Source organism: Anopheles bellator, chromosome X (assembly GCF_943735745.2).
Source record: "Anopheles bellator chromosome X, idAnoBellAS_SP24_06.2, whole genome shotgun sequence".
NCBI classification, from domain to species: Eukaryota; Metazoa; Arthropoda; class Insecta; order Diptera; family Culicidae; genus Anopheles; species Anopheles bellator.
Genome location: NC_071287.1, coordinates 8,143,742 through 8,163,723, shown reverse-complemented (window position 1 = coordinate 8,163,723; position 19,982 = coordinate 8,143,742). Strand labels below are relative to the sequence as shown.

The 19,982-nt window shown below is 48.6% G+C and overlaps 4 protein-coding genes across 4 annotated transcripts in view; 2 read left to right on the top strand and 2 right to left on the bottom strand.

Annotated features, from left to right (window-relative positions):
- Positions 1–6,910, top strand: part of LOC131213700 (low-density lipoprotein receptor-related protein 2) — a 29,757-nt gene extending 22,847 nt beyond the window's left edge. Inside the window, exons 9-17 of the mRNA XM_058207806.1 lie at positions 414–820; positions 896–2,406; positions 2,483–2,795; positions 2,868–4,636; positions 4,711–4,872; positions 4,947–5,235; positions 5,309–5,403; positions 5,443–5,604; positions 5,681–6,910. Coding sequence (XP_058063789.1) covers positions 414–820; positions 896–2,406; positions 2,483–2,795; positions 2,868–4,636; positions 4,711–4,872; positions 4,947–5,235; positions 5,309–5,403; positions 5,443–5,604; positions 5,681–5,916 — 4,944 coding nt within the window. The 3' untranslated portion in view covers positions 5,917–6,910. The remainder of the gene's footprint in view (positions 1–413; positions 821–895; positions 2,407–2,482; positions 2,796–2,867; positions 4,637–4,710; positions 4,873–4,946; positions 5,236–5,308; positions 5,404–5,442; positions 5,605–5,680) is intronic.
- A 275-nt stretch (positions 6,911–7,185) lies between these two features.
- On the bottom strand, positions 7,186–10,507 carry LOC131213454 (trithorax group protein osa). The gene is made up of 3 exons (XM_058207496.1): positions 10,460–10,507; positions 10,093–10,347; positions 7,186–9,743 (listed from the first exon to the last, which is right to left on the bottom strand). Exons 1-3 carry the CDS (start codon positions 10,505–10,507, stop codon positions 7,968–7,970), a joined length of 2,079 nt encoding a protein of 692 aa, XP_058063479.1. The 3' UTR covers positions 7,186–7,967.
- Positions 10,508–11,051: 544 nt separating this feature from the next.
- On the top strand, positions 11,052–15,573 carry LOC131214044 (NECAP-like protein CG9132). Its single transcript, XM_058208389.1, has 3 exons — positions 11,052–11,991; positions 12,068–12,237; positions 12,381–15,573. The coding sequence occupies exons 1-3, from the start codon at positions 11,503–11,505 to the stop codon at positions 12,457–12,459; spliced, it is 738 nt and encodes a 245-aa protein (XP_058064372.1). The 5' UTR covers positions 11,052–11,502; the 3' UTR covers positions 12,460–15,573.
- LOC131213452 (DNA ligase 1-like) lies at positions 14,433–19,924 on the bottom strand. The gene is made up of 6 exons (XM_058207493.1): positions 19,210–19,924; positions 18,341–18,427; positions 18,041–18,215; positions 17,724–17,932; positions 17,295–17,642; positions 14,433–14,441 (listed from the first exon to the last, which is right to left on the bottom strand). The coding sequence occupies exons 1-6, from the start codon at positions 19,594–19,596 to the stop codon at positions 14,433–14,435; spliced, it is 1,215 nt and encodes a 404-aa protein (XP_058063476.1). The 5' UTR covers positions 19,597–19,924.
- Between the last annotated feature and the right edge of the window lie 58 nt (positions 19,925–19,982).

Genomic DNA, 19,982 nt, shown 5'->3' with positions numbered 1-19,982 from the left:
CTTTTTGAGTCTTCCAGGGCCTCTTTGGTTTTATGAATTCCAAAAAGTCACGTTTAAATATTTTAAACCAGTCCAGATCTTCCAAGAGCAAGCTACAACAATCACTTGGGGAAAAAATCATTAAATCATTGAAATCATTTTCCTGACAGTTAGAGCCATCTGTTTGATATCCGGTTTGATACGCCTGGACCTGATGGAAATCGTGGGCCCTCGTGGGTCCTTCAATTTTTATCTTTATATATTTGCCCCTCATTTCGTTTTGTTTCATTGTTCTGTCGCGCTCTTACCCTCGGCAAAACCTTCTCTCGATCATCTTAATTCGTGCTTACACCGCCCTTGAACCGAGTTTCTGCTCAATAACCTCAATAACTGAACTGTTTCTCTCTCATTCTTTCTTTTCCGCGCGGTGGTAGGGCTGGGTGTGCGACCACGACAACGACTGTGGGGACGGGTCGGACGAGGGCAAGAGCTGCAACAGCCAGTACAAGACGTGCACACCGCAGGAGTTCACGTGCCAGAACTTCAAGTGCATCCGGAACCAGTACTGGTGCGACGGCGAGGACGACTGCGGCGACCACTCGGACGAGGTCGGGTGCCGGAAGGAGAACACCACCTGCCCGGACGGGAAGTTCGGGTGCAGCAACGGCCAGTGCATCGACTACCAGCTCGTCTGCAACAAGGTGCCGGACTGTGCGGACGAATCGGACGAGCCGCTGCACTGCAACGTGGACGAGTGCGCGAAGGTCGAGATCCACCGGTGCGGCCACAAGTGCGTCGACACGCTGACCGGTTACTACTGTGACTGCAACCAGGGCTACAAGTGAGTGCGGGAGAGAGACCCCACCATGGTTATGGATCTCGCTAATTCTCTCCCTCTCCGGGGGTTCCGTTTTAGGTTGCTTGAGGACGGGAAGGCGTGCGCGGATATCGACGAGTGCATTGAGACGCCGGGCGTCTGCTCGCAGCACTGCTCGAATACGCCGGGTGGGTACTACTGCAAGTGCGACGAGCGGTACTACGAGCGGCAAAACGACGAGCACACGTGCAAGCGGAAGGACCGCACGGTGCCGTGGCTGATCTTCAGCAACAAGTACTACGTGCGCAACATGTCGGTCGACGGCCGGCAGTACAACCTGATCCACCAGGACCTGATGAACGTGGTGGCGATCGACTTCGACATGCAGCAGCAGCAGATGTACTTCTGCGACGTGACGGCAAAAACGATCTTCCGCTCGAGCTTCGGGTCGCTGGTGGATGACGTGCGGATCGAGAAGGTGCCGGTGATCAAGCACGACTCGCACGGCCTGGAAGGGATCGCCATCGACTGGGTGGGGCGGAAGCTGTACTGGCTCGATCGCCACTCGAAGAACTTGGACGTGGCGGAGCTGGACGGGACGCGCCGCAAGACGCTGCGTAGCGGCGTGGTCGATCCGCGTGCCATCGTCGTCCACCCGGGCATCGGGTACCTCTATTTCACCTCCTGGCACCTGCAGGCGTACATCGCCAAGATGGGCATGGATGGGTCGAACTTTACGCGCATCCTCACCTGGGAGGATAACATTGCGTGGCCGAACGCGCTCACGATCGATTACTTCACCGATCGGATCTACTGGGCGGATGCGCATCTCGACTATATCGCGTTCGCGGACCTGGAGGGGCGCCACCGGCACGTGGTGCTGAGTGGGGCGCGCGTCCCGCACGTGTTTGCGCTTTCGATCTTCGACGACAGCCTGTACTGGACCGACTGGAACCTGAAGGCGATCGTGCGGGCGAACAAGTTCACCGGCGCGAACTACACGATCGTGCGGAACACGACGCACCGGCCGTACGACATCCACATCAGCCACCCGCTGCGCCAGGTGCCGTTCGCGAACCCGTGCGCCGGCGGCGGGAACGGGGGCTGCACGCACCTGTGCCTGCTGGCGCCGCCGCTCGAGTCGACCTACCTGAACGTGGAGGGCTACATCGAGGAGGGCGCCCCGAGCTATCGGTGCGCCTGCCCGAACCAGTTCTATCTGGCGCGCGACCAGAAGACGTGCATCGCGAACTGCACCAGCGGCCAGCACCGGTGCGGCGGGCCGGACGAGAAGTGTATCCCGTGGTTCTGGAAGTGCGATGGCGAGCCGGACTGTCAGGATCGGTCGGACGAACCGGCCGACAGCTGCCCGGCCCGCCACTGCCGGGCCGGCACGTTCCAGTGCGGCAACGGTAACTGCACACCGTCGACCACGATCTGCGACGGGACGGACGACTGTGGGGACGGGACGGACGAGCAGAACTGCGACCTGCCGTGCCCGGTGTCCGACTTCAAGTGCCGCTCGAGCGGCCGCTGCATCCTGGACAGCTGGAAGTGTGACGGCGATGCCGACTGCAAGGACGGCAGCGACGAGGACCCGGACATCTGCCGTAAGTGTACCGGGGGGGAGTGGGCGCGTTCTGGGCGCATACTTTTGAACGCAATCGTTCCTTCCTTCCAACACAGATAAGCGGGCGTGCAACCCGGAGACGGAGTTCAGCTGCAAGAACGGGCGCTGCATACCGAAGCTGTGGATGTGCGATTTCGACAATGACTGCGGCGACGACTCGGACGAGCCGGCGTACATGTGCCGGCAGCGGAACTGCACCACCGGGTGGTCCCGGTGCCCGGGCCAGTCCAACTACCGCTGCATCCCGCGCTGGCTGTTCTGCGACGGCAAGGACGACTGTCGGGACAAGAGCGACGAGCTACCGGAGAACTGCCCGCAGTGCAACCCGGAGACGGACTTCAAGTGCGGCAACAACCGCTGCATACCGAGGTTCGATCTGCCTCTGCGGGTTTTCCTTCTCCCTCCACTAACACGGCCTTCCGGTCCTTCCGTTTTTTGTAGGCAGTGGATGTGCGACTTCGCGGACGACTGTGGCGATGGGAGCGACGAGAACGACACGCAGTGTAAGGGCCGATACCGGGAGTGCTCCGAGTCGGAGTTCCGGTGCGACAACGGCAAGTGCATCTCGAGCCGGTGGCGGTGCGATCACGAGGACGACTGCGGCGACAACTCGGACGAGTACGGGTGCGAGGGCTTCCAGTGCAAGAACGGGACGTTCCAGTGCGCGTCGGGCCACTGCATTGCGGCGTACTTCCGGTGCGACGGGGATCGCGACTGTCGGGACATGTCGGACGAGATCGGCTGCCCGGCACGGTTCCCCGGTGGGCGCTACTGCCCCGAGTCGCGCTTCCAGTGCACGAACAACCTGTGCGTGCTGCCGTCGGACCTGTGCGACGGAACGGACGACTGCGGGGACGCGTCGGATGAGGCACCGGCGGTCTGCACAAACTTTAACTGCGACACGCTGCGGCGGTTCCAGTGCGCGAACCACCGGTGCGTCGCGCGGTATCAGATCTGCGACGGGGTCGACAACTGTGGCGATGGGTCGGACGAGAACAACATGACGCTGTGCGCGGCCCGCCAGAAGCCGTGCGATCTGTACACGCAGTACCAGTGCGCGAACCGGAAGTGCATCGAGCGGGCCCAGATCTGCGATTACGCGGACGACTGTGGGGACAGCTCGGATGAGCTTGGGTGTCACCACGCCGCGACCTGCTCGGCACTGACGCGGGGCGGCTGCGAGCACCAGTGCGTGAACCTGACCGACGGCGGGTACATCTGTGCGTGCTACGCCGGGTTCATTATAGACGCGGCGAACCGGAAGCGGTGCACCGACATTGACGAGTGTGCGGCCGGGACGCACGGTTGCTCGCAGATCTGCACCAACCTGAACGGCACGTACGCGTGCTCGTGCCGCGAAGGCTTCCGGCTGTCGGACGGTGTGTCCGGCGTGTGCCGGGTCCTGCGCGACGACCCGCTGCTGGTGCTGTCGAGCGAATCGGAGATCCGGGCGTACGACGTGGGACAGAACCACCAGTTCGGTGTGATCGGGGGCGAGAAGCACATCGAAACGGTCGACTACAACCCGGAGACACAGATGATCTTCTGGACGGACAGCAAGGACAAGACGATCAAGCGCTCGTACATGGTGAACGCGGCGAACGGCGAGGCGAAGGTCGGGTTCGCGCAGGACCTCAACATGAAGGGCAACTCGAAGCCGACCGCACTGGCCGTCGATTGGGTCGCCGACAACCTGTACTGGGCGGAGACGGACCGGGCCGGCCCGAAGCCGCGGGGCCGCGTGATGGTCGCGAAAACGGACGGCCGGTACCGGCGGGCGCTGGTGAACGCGGGCCTGGAGGTGCCGACCTCGATCGCGCTCGACCCACAGCTCGGGCGCCTCTTCTGGGCCGATGCCGGCTCCGCGCCGAAGATCGAGGTCTCGTGGATGGACGGCTCCAAACGGCGGCCGATCATTACCGAGGCGATCCGGCACCCGGCCGGCCTGACGGTGGATTATGCGCAGGACCACATGGTGTACTGGGTCGACACGAAGCTGAACACGATCGAGATGATGAAACCGGACGGTACGATGCGCCGCGCCGTCCTGAAGGGCGATCTGCTCAAGCACCCGGTCTCGCTCGATGTGTTCGAGTCGAGCCTGTACTGGATCACGCGCGACACCGGCGAGCTGCTGCGGCAGGACAAGTTTGGCCGCGGCGTCCAGGTGACGGTCCAGCGCAACCTGGCCAACCCGTCCAGCATCAAGGGTAACTTTCCACATGCTGCTGTGCTGTGCTGTGCCCGTACTCACTCCTTCCTTCACGCCCGTTTTTTTTTCCAGTCTACCACGAGCTACGCTACAACACCACGCTGAACAACCCGTGCTACCGGAACCCGTGTTCGCACCTGTGCCTGCTGGTACCCGGCGGTCGGCGTTGCTCCTGCCCCGATAACACCGTTCCCACATCGCACCGTAGCACCACCGAAGTCGTGTGTGATGCGCGTAAGTGCCCCCAGCTCCCCCAGCTCCACAGCTATCTCTCTTTCTTTTGTTTAACCGGAAATCCCTCTCTGCAGCGACGGAACGGCCGCGGCCGGCGCCACGGGTCTGCCCGTGTCAAAATGGTGGCCTCTGCCATGAGGGCGGCACCAGCGACAGCAGCAGCAGCAGCAGCAGTGGGACCACCGCCGGCGAGCTGGTATGCGTGTGCCTGCCCGAGTTCTCGGGGGCGCACTGCGAGGTGTACAGCGAGAAGATTCTCGGCTCCACCGGTGGCAGCGCGGCGGCCATATTCATCCCGATCCTGATCGTGATGCTGGTCGGGGTCGCCATCGGGCTGTTCTTCGTCGTCAAAAAGCGCCCATTGTAAGTGGCCATCCCCCCCTCCCCCCGCATGTGTTGCCGATCTTTACCATCTCCCTTACCTTTGGTTTTGCAGCGGCAAGCCCAGCCTCAGCTCGTCGCAGAGTGTGTCGTTCCGGCCGGGCACGAACGTCGAGTTCAGTTCTGCCGAATTTGCGGCCGCCGCAGCTGGTGCTGGTGGCGGTCAGCCCGGCCACCAGCGGCCGGGAGCACCGGGCGGGCTCGGGCTGAACAGTGGGCTGCCGGTCGGGGCACCGCTCGATGGCTACAGTCTGGACACGCTCAATCACAAGAACACCGACTTCAGCAACCCCATGTACGATGCCGTCCAGGGTGGTACCGATCCGGGCGCGGGCGGTGACCTATCTTCCGGTACGTGTGGGCCCCGTGGCCTATCTGCTTTCTGCCCCGTTCTCTAACCCTGCTCCGATGATACCCTGCTCCACAGATATCTACGATGTGCCGATGGAGGTAGGCAAGGGGGGCAGCAAGAAGGGCGGGGGCTCGTCGATTGGCAGCAGCGGACCATTCTCCGAGCCGGTGTCGGCGATACTCGCCCCGAGCAGCATCACCCACCGGACCTCACCGCAGCTGAACCTGCGCCCGAAGGAGCTCAACCCGTCCACCCACGACACCGGCAAGGACACGCAGCTTCTCGTCGAGGAAGACAAATCGGAGTGCTAGTGTTCTTCGCGTGATGACCAACCCCCAGGAACAACCGGCTGGCTCTAGGGGCTAGGGCCCCCGCAGCTTACGCGGTAGGGGGAGCGTGCGTTTCCATGTGCTGTGCCGAATGTTTGTATGCACGTGTAAGTGTGCTTCTGTGTGTGTGTATGTGTATGTGTGTGCGCCTGTAGCATCTATTGTGTATGAATGTGGGTCTGGTTGGACACAACGGTGGAGCCTAGCTCTCGAATCCGGAAACACGTGTCACGCACAGAGGAGAAAGGAGAAGAAAAGCAAAAACAACACACAGAGAGAAAGAGAGAGAGAGAGAGAGTAATTGTTTCGCAAAACTTACCATAACCACGCACCGAGCGGGAGCGCTATCCTAATAAGGTGTCTGAAAAGCAAAAACGAAACCCAAACACTGAACGAGCTGGCAAGATGGTCAAGTCTCCCCTTGTAAGGCATAGAAAGAGGCGCGGGGGAGAAACAGTGCGAGGGAGAGGGAGTGGTACGCACTCAAGTTATTGTCCATAATTGAAGCAACTACGACTACTAGGTTTTGTACATATTTAAGATGATGGCAACTTTGTGTTAATATTGAATTTTAAATATTTGAATATTTATGATAAAGTGATCGACGTCGTTGACGGTTTTTTTCACCGCCGCCAGCTTGGAAGGTATTGGAATAGAAGTGGCGCGCACGCGCGCAGGAGGACAGTGTAGCACCGACCGACCAGAAGGAGTAGGCGAAGCACACGGGGAGGGAGCAACGATGGGGACACAGTTATATGAAGCCATGGCATATGGTGTCGGCTAATCCAACGACCGCGGGAAAGTAAACCCGTGTGTGTGTATGGAAAGATGGGACGATTTTTAGCTCAAGTATAGTTGTTCTAAAATATTTTAAACAATGTTAATTAGTAGTGCTGAACTAGCGCTGAGTGCAAGGTTCTAGTTTTCGAAAAAAATATGACATAAAACATACATCATCATCGCCTTCTCGCTTCTTTCCACCGAACGTCGTTTTGCGACCGTGTCTCCGTCGACGAGAAATGTCGTTGCTGTTTATTTTCCTATCTTTTTTTGAGGATACGTAAAAGTGCGATGTTTCACTAGTTTAGCCGGCATTATGGCGGGGCACATATGTTGGTAGTAAAATAGTTTGACGCAAACAATGTATAAAAAAAGACACGGGATGATGGAAGGAGGTAAAGGAAACACTTTTTTTTATCGCTCAGATTTTTATTCAACTGATTGTGTTATTATAAAGCAATGGGAATCATTTGCAATCGGGATGGGATATGATTTCAAATAAAATCTGGCACGGCTTACGAACGAAGACAATGTTAGGTGCAAACCGGCAATCGGTCATAAAGGATACGGGTACTGCTATTATAGCGAAACAATCTAATTCCGTGTACTGCACACGCGCGCACCCTGAATGACGTCGGGCGGCATTATTTCCATTAGGAAGGTTGCTCTGTTTCATGCATCGACCACCCTACCGAAGTGGGCGCCTGTTATGGTGTGCGCTAGTACGTGCCAGTATTATATTATGAAATATTATCGATCTTTCTGTTTACACAGGAGATCTGGTTTATAACATTGCCATGGTTTGAAAACGTAAAATGATCCAAGACGCGCACCTTTTTTTCAATCTTAGAAGAACGGACCGGACCGTATTTATCAGGACGCGCACTTTTCGTTTAATGAAATACAAATCGATTAATAATGTTGAAACCTCAGATTAGAATTCGTAAGAAAAAAAAACCGCTAATCGTGAACAAAACAACAAATTAAACCGCGGCAAAAGCAAACGCAAAATCGCAAAGGGACATTGTTTTGTCCCGATCGGAAGAAATCATGACCATGCTAGCAGCACCCGCGGGAATTTTATACGCTGTAGCTTTGGTTTGATGGTGCATTCATTGCTGCCGTCTGGTGCTATGCCGAGTTAGCGATAAATTGAAAAGATTAAGTGTGCTGCCCACGCTTAGCGATAATTCAAAAAGAGTAAGTTAGTAGCTTCCGAAAAATTCAAAAGAGCGAGAGAGCGTGTGTAGTTTTTACTGCGGCGGTTGGCCGTAAACGTAACCATAGGAGCTTTGCGGGGGTGGTACTTGCGGGCCAGGCGGTGGCATCTGGGTACTAGGTAGGCGCTGGGAATACTGTGAGTAACCTTGTGGTGCCGCTTGCGGTGGTGGGTACTGGCCCTGCGGGGGCAGCGGTGAATAGCCCGATTGCTGATGGTAGGGCGAGTGCTGCGGGTAAACACCGGGCCCAGGTGGACCCGGTGGAGGCTGCTGAGGACCGCCGCCCTGTGTACCGCCTGTTTGCTGCTGTTGATACCCACCGCCGGGCTGTCCGTGCTGCTGGGATCCCGGTTGCGTGTTATAGGACTGGGGTGGACCAGAGGATGCCCCAGCGCCTCCAGCATTGTGAGAGGGCGGTGGAGGCAAATAGCCCGACGATGTCGTTGACGGCATTGTGACGGGTGACGGAGTTCCTCCAGCCACAGAAGTTTGTACTTGCGAATTTCCCTGCTGTTGCTGCTGGGCATTGTAACTACCCGGTCCTTGCGCCACGGAGCCGGCGCTCGCTGCTGACGGTTGATTCAGTGTGACGGAAGCGTTGGTGGAGATGCTAGCAGCATTTTGCGGTCCCCCGTGCGGTGCCTGTGTCGTCGGGTATCCAGAAGAGTACTGTGATTGTGGTAAAGGGTAGCCTGTCGATTGGCTAACAGTGGGATAGCTGCCGGATTGACTTTGCGGCGGCAATGGGCCCTGGGTTGGTGGCTGACCGTATGCGTTCGGACCAGGATTTGGATACCCCGGGTAACCGTGCGGAGGCGGAGGCGCCCCAGGGCCACCCTGTGGAGGATACTGAACTGGCGGTTGACTGGGCGGTCCGTAACCAACATTCGGCCCACCCTGCGGAACCTGGTGATAGCCACCTTGCTGCGGTCCGCCCGTCGGAACTTGTCCCGGATGTTGCCCAGACGCCGGATACGGCGATCCCTGCGACGGACCCTGCGCGTTCGACGAAGCGGGCAGTACTCCTGCGTGGTGATAACCTTGCGGAGAGTTGGCGTTCGGTGGTCCATAATTTTGCAATTGATTTGGCGGTCCGTACGGCGTATATCCGCTCTGCGTCTGATATGGTTGGTTCGGCGGTGGATAACCAGGATAGTGCGAATGCTGCACATTATACGAGCTGTGCTGAGAGCGTTGAGTATAGCCACTAGTTTGAGGGGGAAGCGGCTGGCTAGTGGGTTGCTGCTGTTGCTGCTGTTGCTGTTGTTGAGAACCAGGCGGAGCGCCACGTACGCCACCACTCGGTTGCTGGTTCGCGTTTGGCTGCTGTGCTTGGTGTTGCCCACCGACGTTCCCACCGGCGGAGGCTGGGGACATTGGGACTGCGTTGCGGTAGTTATTCGTTTGTCCGGCTCCTGGACCGGGGTGTGGTCCTGATTGGGCTAAATGTGAAGCCTGCGATTGATTGTGCTGCGCGGCAGCATTCTGGGCCGCCTGAATGCTGGACTGCTGCTGAAGCTGATTGTGCTGCTGACCCTGAGACTGCATTCCGGCCTGAGTTGACTGTTGCGGCGGTCCGAGCGAAGCATGCTGTACGGGAATTCCCGGTCCCGTTCCGTTGCTGCCGTGCGCCTGTCCAACCGATGGTTGTTGTGGTTGGGCAGACATTACCCCAACACCGGGCTGCGGATATCCCGACATGCCCGTCTGACCCGGTCCAGGACCGATCATCGAACCGTCGTGCGTTGGCGGACCGGCGACCCCAGCGTTCGGTGGAACGGGACTCATCGACTGAAGAATATGCGGAGGCTAAAAAAAGGACCGATTAGAAGAATGGAAATCCCGTAACACTGGTAGAGAACACCGATCTTGTTTTGTCCCAAAGTCAAATTAAACACTTGTAAAGGTTTTTAGTTAACTTGGGCAAGGACTAAAATATTATTTAAAAATTCAATGCCATGTCGATTTGGTCAATTTGGTTGGGGATCCATCTATACACGAACCCACCAGCGTCGACGGCAAGCAATAAAGTACAAAGTATTGCACACTACCAACTGCACACGTACAAACCACCACGACCACGACCACCACCACCAACGAGTTAAGCTGAACAAAACTTTGTTCACAAACAATATGAAGTTGCACAATATGAACTTACGGGTAGCAAAGATGAAATATTATGCGTTGGATCGGCCAAGTTCGCCAAATAGACGAGATTTCGGTGAAGTGCCACCTGGTACGACATGCTTTCGGCGGATCTGCCTACTTGTTGGAACTCCTGAATCGTCTGAATCAATCCTGCGTTTTCATCTAAAATTTTCTGTATATGCATCGTACTCGGTGCCGCACTCTGCTGCGCCCGGAGCAATCCTCCCGGTCCCGGTAGATGTGGTTGCCCACGGTTGCCCCCGTGCTGCCAAATAACCAACAAACCATACATAGTATCAAACGTAATAAGAATAAAATAACCAAAAAACGCAAAATGTGTGGTTATGCGATGATAAAGGGAGACCAGTCTGCCAAGCCGGAGGGTTCCGGCCTGAAATTACCTGCTGCGAGTAAGAGAGTGACATTCTTCAAGTTTTTTTGTTTTCCACACTTCGGCAGGGACGCGGTAGCGAATGCAACCACTATGCCTTGTTATTTAACTCCGCAAACACTGCACACGGATCATACGAGATGTTTCTATTACAACGTAATACACAGTGAAAGCACAAACAAGTTTATCAGACTATGTTGAGAAAACACAAAATCTCAAACATCGAAGCCGTGTTTCCGAACGTGTCTGCTACGCTTTCTTTCTTTTTTTCTTTTTTTTCAAACAGCGCTGCCAACAACTTCGAGCAGTGCTGCCAATCTTTATTATTATCCGCCACTGAACAACGCCTACAGGAAATGCGTTGGTAACCCAATCTAAACCCATCTGCCACGATGTGGTGCTATAAAATAATAACATTTTATTATGGCACAGGGCAAGGAAAGGAACAACCCTAACAACCGTACCACATAATCTGCAAAGCACGTAATTGCTTCAATCCATAACAAACTTACGAGGTGCACAATTTGATCGTCGTTCGCAGATTTTACCCATTTGATCCACTCAGCGCCAGCGTCAAGAGTTTTTTTTGGAAAACCACAAAAACAACAACATTCCTCAAAATGACAGTTCTCAAGTGATAAGTGCTTACGTCATAAAAATTTCGTGTTCCGTATACTAGTGAATAAGCCAACGATAACGTGTAATAACTTAGCAGAAATTCAAGCAAGTTTGCGATATCATAAAGTGAGTACAGCAGATGTAAGTGCGATGTTCATGCTCTGCCGATAGTTCTGCGGACAATACGTAAAAGTGTCTATGCTGAATATGCTAAGTGCACCGACTGCATAAAGTATCAAATAGTCCCCTGCCAGCTTCTTTTCTCGTTGTGCTTTTCGGACTACCAGAGTAGGCTGCTTTGATAAAGAATTTGCCACATTCTTCCACAGTTCGCTTTGCTCTGCGACTTCCACGTAGGCGTACATTCTTGTCGTCCTCAGCGCTATCTTCATCGTCTCCGTTGTCGCAACAATGACCGAAACCGAGTACGAGAGCGTTGTGCTGGTGAAACAGGAGGTGTTTGTATACAAAATACCGCCACGGCAAAGCAATCGAAGCTACCGGGCTGCCGATTGGAACCTTGCAGAACCGATCTGGACCGGACGCCTGCGGATGGTGTCTAAAGGACGTGCACTGTGCGTAAAGCTCGAGGACAAAAACAGCGGAACATTATTCGCCAACTGCCCGATAGAGAGCTACCCGGGAGTTGCCATAGAGGCAGTTTCGGATAGCTCACGCTATTTCGTGCTGCGAATACAAGACGACAACGGGCGAACCGCTTTTATTGGCCTTGGGTTCGGCGATCGCTCTGATTCCTTCGATTTGAACGTAGCTTTGCAGGATCACTTCAAGTGGGTGAAAAATGAGGAAAAAATTGAAAAGGAAAAGGTCGAACCAAAGCAACAGCTGGATCTCGGTTTCAAGGAAGGTGAAACAATCAAAATAAATATGAAAATAACGGTGAGTATTGATTCCGTGTACGTTTCGTTTGTTATTGGTTTTAATCGCTAGCGCATTCATCACAACTTCAATGCAGAAAAAAGACGGTTCCGAAGCATCGTCGAGACTTAACAATAAAAAAACGGGGTCCGGCGGTTTGCTGCCACCACCACCTGGGGGAAATAAGGTCAGCTCACCTTCGCATCAGCCAACGACCTCAGTAGCTGGCAGTGGCCAGACGGAATGGGGGGAATTTACTTCGGCAGGGTGAGTGCACAACAATTTTGATTGCCTTTTTTGTCTTGCCTTTGACGTTTTCGACTATTTGATTGATTCAGCCTACATGCCTTTCATGCCTTCGATATCTCTAATTCATTTTATTTATTCTACTCTTTTTTTTTAATTTACAGTGTACAAGGCGCTACTGCTGAGCCTTCGACCACGGCAACCACACCTAGTAAAGCGAATTCTAACTGGGTACAGTTTTAATTGGCGCCAGAATAAAACTTAGCTGCCTAAGATATAGCTGTGTAGAGTACTCACAGCAAAAGGACAGGAAACACAACCAATTTGATTATCAATTTGTAGCCGAGTTTTTAGCTGTAAACCGATAGAAACACTTACGTGAGTCGTTTGTTCTCCGTTACACATACCCACTAAATATGTTAATTTTTTTTTCTTCCAAAACAAGTACAAGAGACTTTGACATTTACATTACAACGATGGAAAGACCAAACATCTCGTAGGCTTCATCTTGATGTATGAAGATATAGTATATGTCCAAATGAATGTAATGACAAAGCTCTAACTCATTCGAAACTTTTGTGTCTCGAACTCACTATAGAAGGGAATGGTGCTAATGTAATTTTACTTGGCTTACGAAGGGCAGGAGTCGAATGTAACGTTGGATCTGCAACAAAAGATAATCATAAAACTATTCAACAGCAATATGGGCTATACAATAGAACGCTACTGCAAACAGTGGAAGAAGTATATATTTTTCCTCGAGTTAAACTTTTTTTCCAATATTAGCAATAATTTAATTAAAAGGAACGAGTGTTCTTAAATGTCATTTTGCTGTCTCATAACGTATCATCAATTTAACAACTGAAATTACACAGTGAGCGGCAAGCTAAGCTGGTTATGAAAATATTCATGGTGATGGAAGCCTTATCTGAGGTCCTTCAAGCATATCTGCAAAAAATTAAAGCTCATACATAGCGTCGGTAAGCGAAAGTCGATCCAAATCGCTCGGCGATGTACAATTAGGTGTTGGGATAGGTGTGTGCGAGAAGCTAAACAAAAGCGACAATTGTTTCCGAAATATTAGGGATAAGTCCTAAAACCGCAATGTTATTTGTTACACCGAATACGTGAAGATGTTACATGCTAAGTACGACATGCTTGCTGGTATGTCCCCCCTAAGGAACTAAAGCTGGAAACAGTAATTCCGAAAGGTGATGGTTGAAGAACCAAGGTAAGTGTTTTAATGGGCAGGCCCCCTTGGGTGAAAATCCCTCACTGCAGGATGTATTGTGGCAGTACACCAACTATTCCCTCGTCTTGGAAAAATCTTTAAAAATAAGTATGATTGATAATATAAATTCGCTACGCGGGTAGCATTGGTACGAATCAATGTATATACAGACTATTGCACGGGATGGTTGAATTTCAAGCAATGGTTTATAGATTCATAGAGTCTGCATTTGTATTTTTCACCTATTGCTTTAATTTCGGAATATTGACAAAATGACCCCAAAAATTATCGCTCAGGTTTCAATTGCATACATTTTTTTTAGAAAATTTCCTCCATTTGAGTGATTATTACCACAATTATTACTTTAATTTTACTTCAATAATAATTAAAAGAATTGCATCTAGAATTACTACGTTGTGAAGAAGAACAAAATCATCTATATTTACAATGTTGGGGTTGAATGTTCCTTTATCGTTTTGTAAAGTAAAAAAAGCATCAATCTCAAAAAAACTTTGCAAAATCCTTCGAAACCATTGCTGCACATATATACGAATCGTGTCTCTCCTTATTGTTGAATCAGTCAGTTACTCACATGAGTCTGATTTGATTTTACAATCTTGGAAGAAATATGAAATTAAAGTAACATGTCTTTACGTTAATGTTTTTATTTCTCTGTTTGCTTTGTATTTCTTTTAGTTCATCCTTTTTATTTTAAAAGAGAATTAATTTTTTTGCTATACCAAGAAAAATAAAACCAGTCGTGCATTCTGTCACAATATACACCGGCGAAAGTATCTAAATGCGTATCTTAATGTATTCTAATGTTGTATGTAAAGACATATGTATATCACGCAGTTACATGTAATGCATATAAGACAAAACATGACGGCATGTACGGTTCAAAACGAGAAAAGTAGACATATGTAAGCGTAAATACGATACGATAAATATGATCAATAGAAAGGAGGAAAAACATCTGGAGATGTCACAGCAACTAATAGAGTGCATGAAAGAGAAGCAGTAAAAAAGGTGAACTACGAAAGCTGTAGAAACTTCCAAACACATTTGAAAGAATTCTGCAAACAAATAAGTTTTATTTGAAATACATAAGTGTATTTATGTATTGTGCTGTAAATTGATCTTGGTTGCAAAAGCAGAACACCTTAAATCAATTGTTTTTTTCTAAATTATCCTTGAAATATTTTGTTTTGTCGTTATAAACACAGTGTTTTCTATCTTGTTATTCGTGTTCTTTCTTTCTTTCTCTTCGTCAATTCTAGATTTATTTTCTTTTGAAACAATGATTCCAATCGTTATTATTAGTTTGTTTTATTATTTAACAATACCACATAAAAGCATTCCTATGCATTCCCGTTCTTTTAGTTAGGATTCATAGTGCGAAAAATCTACAAGACCAGAATGCTGTGCTGCCAGTACAGAAAGATCAACGTATGTTTGTCCATACTAATCTACATTATTTTAGCAGGTCTTTGTAAAAGTCGCAGCACAGAATGGCAGTCGAATAATTAATACAATTTTATCATTATATGAGCAATAGAAAATTGCAGAGAATCCCATGTACAATTTGTTTTTTTTTTTAATGGAAACGCAGTATGTATTATATTTTCTTTGTTAGCTTCTAGTGATGTGCAGTTTATTTTTCTTGTAATGAATTATTGAATACACTCACAAGTAAATATAGAAATAAAGCTGAACAAATGTTATGTGAATCCATACCGAAATTGACGATGTTACCCATGAACACTTTTTCTATTAGCACTAGCCGGAGATTTGAATATACATGCACTACAAGTATATCATTACGAACGTATCATGTACGTGTTCCTAGCGAAAAAATATATATCCCATGTAACAATGCATTAGAAAAAGTGTCGACCGTTTTCCCTATTTTAATATATCTATAGTTTAGATTAAAGAGAAGATTCACATCTGTTGCATGTCACAAGCGCGTTTGATCCTTAAAATTTTGGGTTTTTGGCAAACCAACTAATCCGTCGCTTTGGTGGTGAATTCTGGAAATGATAAACGAAACAGACCCATTGTTGCTATAGACTATTTATTGTTATATATGGTATAGTAGTGAAAATATAGCCTGTATACGAAATTGAACGATCGAAATAATCTACTGGTGATATATTATGCAATGTTTTAACTAATGCTTCGGTTAACTCCAATCTGCTAGTTTACTTTTTCCAAATCATTTAAATGGTAAATCCGGCAATGCTAACAAGTACTATATATGAAACGATAATATATGCAATTCAAATAGGTTGCTGGTCTATTAATCTTAGATGATCAAAATAGTATTTGCCCTACAATTATGCAGAACTATAATTGAAGATTGAATACTGTTATCACTGGTTCATAAACTGGAAGTACCACATTGATTTTTTTTATTTAATCCTAGTTCGATTTTTTTTGTGAGTGAGACGCTACATCTCTACGACTATAATAATTACATTATTTAAACACTATCACATGATTGAAATACATTTCTTAAAAAATCATTGATAATTTATAATTGTTTAACTAATCGGATGGTTCCTGAATTGTCGTCGGTCAATGATAGAAGAAAAGATAGACGGTGAACAGAAACAACCCTAGGAGAGCCAATGTGGCATTGATACTAGTCACTGATCCTGTTTTATGAGCTCTCAACATTTCCGCGCGCGGTTTATCGAGAGACGCGGGTACATCGTCCCACATTGAACAACTTTCCCACCTGCCCATATGCTGTATGCTAGGTAATATATTTTTTCTGTCAGGCACAACCGTCGACAATAAAGGAGGGCGTTCCTCATCACTGCCATCGGTAATATTGCTTTTGTCCACCAACGCCTCCGAAATGATGCGCACGAAATCAACGGCAGATTGTAACCGAGCTTCAGACAATGGCGTCGAACTAGCGGCAACATTTCTTCGGTAATCGAGAAGCACATTACGGCGCTGTGCACTGCGTTGCTTCCGTTGGTTCAGTGCACGGATCTGATGGTTTGAATGGTGTCGTCGAAACTCGTTTCTGGCTGCAGCTGCCATGGGATGTGAATCGACCGAGGCTACTAATAGTGTTTCGCCAGACGCACTTCTGCCAAGGGATCGATTCGTATCAAAAATCATTGCTCGTTGACGGCTGTTTAACAAGGTCGGCGAACCGATGGCTTTTCGCAGGGCACCAACAAATAGGTTTGCTACTTTTATTTTTGAGCTCATACACGATGGTTGCTCATGTTGGGCTGCTACTCCAAAACAAACTACGCTTTCCAAAGGGAGTGGTGGCTTTGGTGGCAACATGGTAACTTCATCTGCGTTAGACGTTGCGTTGTCCTTAATCATTCATAAAGAGTATTAAGGCTCTATAATAAGCATTTGGACAAAACAAAGGACGATGAAGAAGATTGATTGACAGAGAAATTTTTCCCGTCAATTGCCAACGCCTAAAGGTCGCGTACATCACAAGACTGAACAGCTACAGAGCAGGACACAGAAACTAACATTTTCACCCTTCATCATCGATTGGAATTATTATCGAACGAATGACGAATTACTGGATCGTAATTAAGTACAGAAATTGATGCTATTGTTACAAAGGGACGACATAAAAATACTATATTCAATACAAAGCAAAAAAAGATTGCGTACGTTGACATCAAATCATAGCTCCAAACGTAACGAGGAATTTCACAAAACAATACAACTATATATCTCTAAAAATACAAATACGCATCAAAGGGATTAAATAATAAGACCGTTAACACAAAAAAGGATCGCTAAGTACTACACGTCGACACAATCAAATGTAGTATGGAAAAAAGCTTTTCCTATTTACCTCGTTGCGCTGAAAGTTCCCCAACAAGTTGGTTGAGCTGAGTATCTGCTTAAATTTGCTGGGTGTTTTCATGCCTTTCGTTTTACCATCTACCATCGTCCCGTCGCCACTGTTATGGTTCATATCGGAAGAGCCAGCAAGGTTGGCACTATTTACGTTTGCATCCTTCAAAGCTTCCTTATACTGGATCTGGCCAGCGACGATGGGTAGCGCAGCACCAAACGACAGGCGACCAGCCTTTTTACTCGGCGTAGGTGGCCCTGGCCGTTTGTATGATGTCACACCACTGACCTTGCGACGTGTGATTAAACCAGTCGAGCTATCATCAAATGCTTCTGAAACGTTACCCTTGAAATAATATGTTTAATACAGCTAAGTTAATAAAAGAGTAAATAGTACAAGAAATGTAATCAATATTAAGATGCATACTCGCGTTTCATCTTCTGCTGTATCACACTCCGGGTAGAGGGTGGCGTAGCTAGTGCGCAGATGTGGTGGCAACATTGAGTTACGTTGGAGTAGCTCCGAGTAGCGATCTTCTCCTGCTTCTGGTGACCCACAGCGACCGCTTTTCAGATCAGCCAGGTAGGTCATATTGAACACCTCGCCCTCCTCATCTTCCATCAGCAGATTATTTCCTACCGGTTTCAAACAAAACAAAATCAAGACAACGTACGGTCTATCAAACGAACGTTTCCAAAGTTCTGTGGAAACCGAAAAGCTCGCATAGACTTATGAAAACATACGTAGGCGTGCCTGGGCCGGAATTGGTAACAGAAGTTTCCGCTCGCTTTTACTATCCTCCAAAGTTTTTAGCTTTAGCAGCAGCACTTGGTTCTCCTTCCGTATCTCCAGGTCCCGCTCGTTCTTTTCGGCCAGCTGCTCTTGTAGTTGTGCACACCTTAAATCAAGCTGTTGAAGCTAAATAATGGACACAATCGCGTATTTACCCATTTTGTGGATTGAAGTGATTGATTGCGGCGATTGAGAATTAATAAAATTTTCTTCATAACATCCTTCTATCACAAGCACTACCAGGGACTTACTTTTTTAGTGTATACCTGCTCGGCCGTCGCAAATCGCTCATGTAATTCCCGTTCTTGATTGAGTTTTGATTCTTTGTGTATTGCTATCTGAAAGCATAAAAACCAAACGAAAATGAGTCGTCAAATCCCGGTAAAACAATAATTACGTGAAGAGCCTTATTCGATTTGAGCTTGTTAGCAATATTTCGTTTCGAAAATAAAATCGAACAGTAAATTTTTCCACGCGGGTGGCCAAATTACAACCACAAAACAGTTTATTGAGAGTAAAATATTTACTTCATATTTTTAATATATAAAATGAACTTCAACGTTTTTCTCATGTCAGGTGCCTATTTGTTCCTATCATAAGGTCTATTAAATAGAAGTTGGCATGATTCGTTTCAGTAAAACGGTGGTTCTTTAGGCCCGAGCCTAAAATGTTCCAATAACGAAGAAAAAAATAACCAAAACAGTAATGCTACACTGATGGGCACAAACAGTAGGCTGCGCAACCATGCCACGGTTTGGCCGACATACGCTGAGACCCGCTTGCGAGCAGCTCTTCTATCGATTTGCTTCAACAACTCAGATCTGTCGCCTACTGATTTATCTTCCTGCAATAGAAAAAAGGGAATTGCACCAATCAGAGAGGAGTTACCCGTTCATTTGTTGGGATTGCTGCGATCTTTTGCGACGGGCTGGTTTATGAATGGTGATGTTGTCCCTAGAAACCCACAGTATGTGAAACCAATTTATCAACCCCCAGCTCATATGTTTTACTATCAATCACTACAAACCACTATCAATTGCTATCAATTATTAAGCATGTTCAATAACGGTGACTTGTAATCGTAAAAAAAATGGTCTAGTTTCAATGTAGAGTTACTCACCATTCGTTCCTTCATCTTGCCCATATTTTCCTCGAATTCAATCCGTATCTCACGCTTCTGTTCTTCGAAGCGCTTTTTAATTGTTTCATTTTTCTCGCGAAGTGTGTTTAATTCGTTTAGCCAGGTTTTTTCCTTTTCCGCCAGCTCCGTTCGTTCCTTGTTTAGCTTAGCCGCAAAGATCATGTTATCATTCCAGCATCTGTCGTACTTGCTCTGCAATTCCTTATGCACTTCCGTCAGTTCTTTCAATTCAGTTTCATATCGGTTACATGTCTTGAGTTGTTCAGATTTCTCTGACGAAGCTACACGCTCCTTGTACAACTTAGCTGCAAGGACCTCGCAGTCCGCCTCTAATTTCACACATTTTGTCTGCATCTCTTTGTGCATAATGGTCAGTTGTGTCACCTTCTGTTCCAAAAGATCTCGTTGTTTCGCGGCATCCTCTAGGTTGCACTCAAGGATAGTACATTTTTGTGTTGTTTTCAACAAGATTGATTGCTGCGCATTATAACGCTCTTCCAAAGAAAGCAAATCTGACTTCACTTTCTCGTGAGCATCTCTGGAAGTTGCAATCTCATTCAGCAGCTTTACACACTGCACATCCAAATCCGAAACCTGCTTTTCCAACACTACGTTGTGGTGATTGTTTTTCTTAGCTTCTTCCAAAGAAGCATGAGTGTCTTTAAACAAATCTTTCAGTTCCGAAAGCTCGAGATGATGATTTGTTTGTTCTGTTTCTCGCTGCTCAGTAAGTGTTTGCAGTTTGTGTTTGA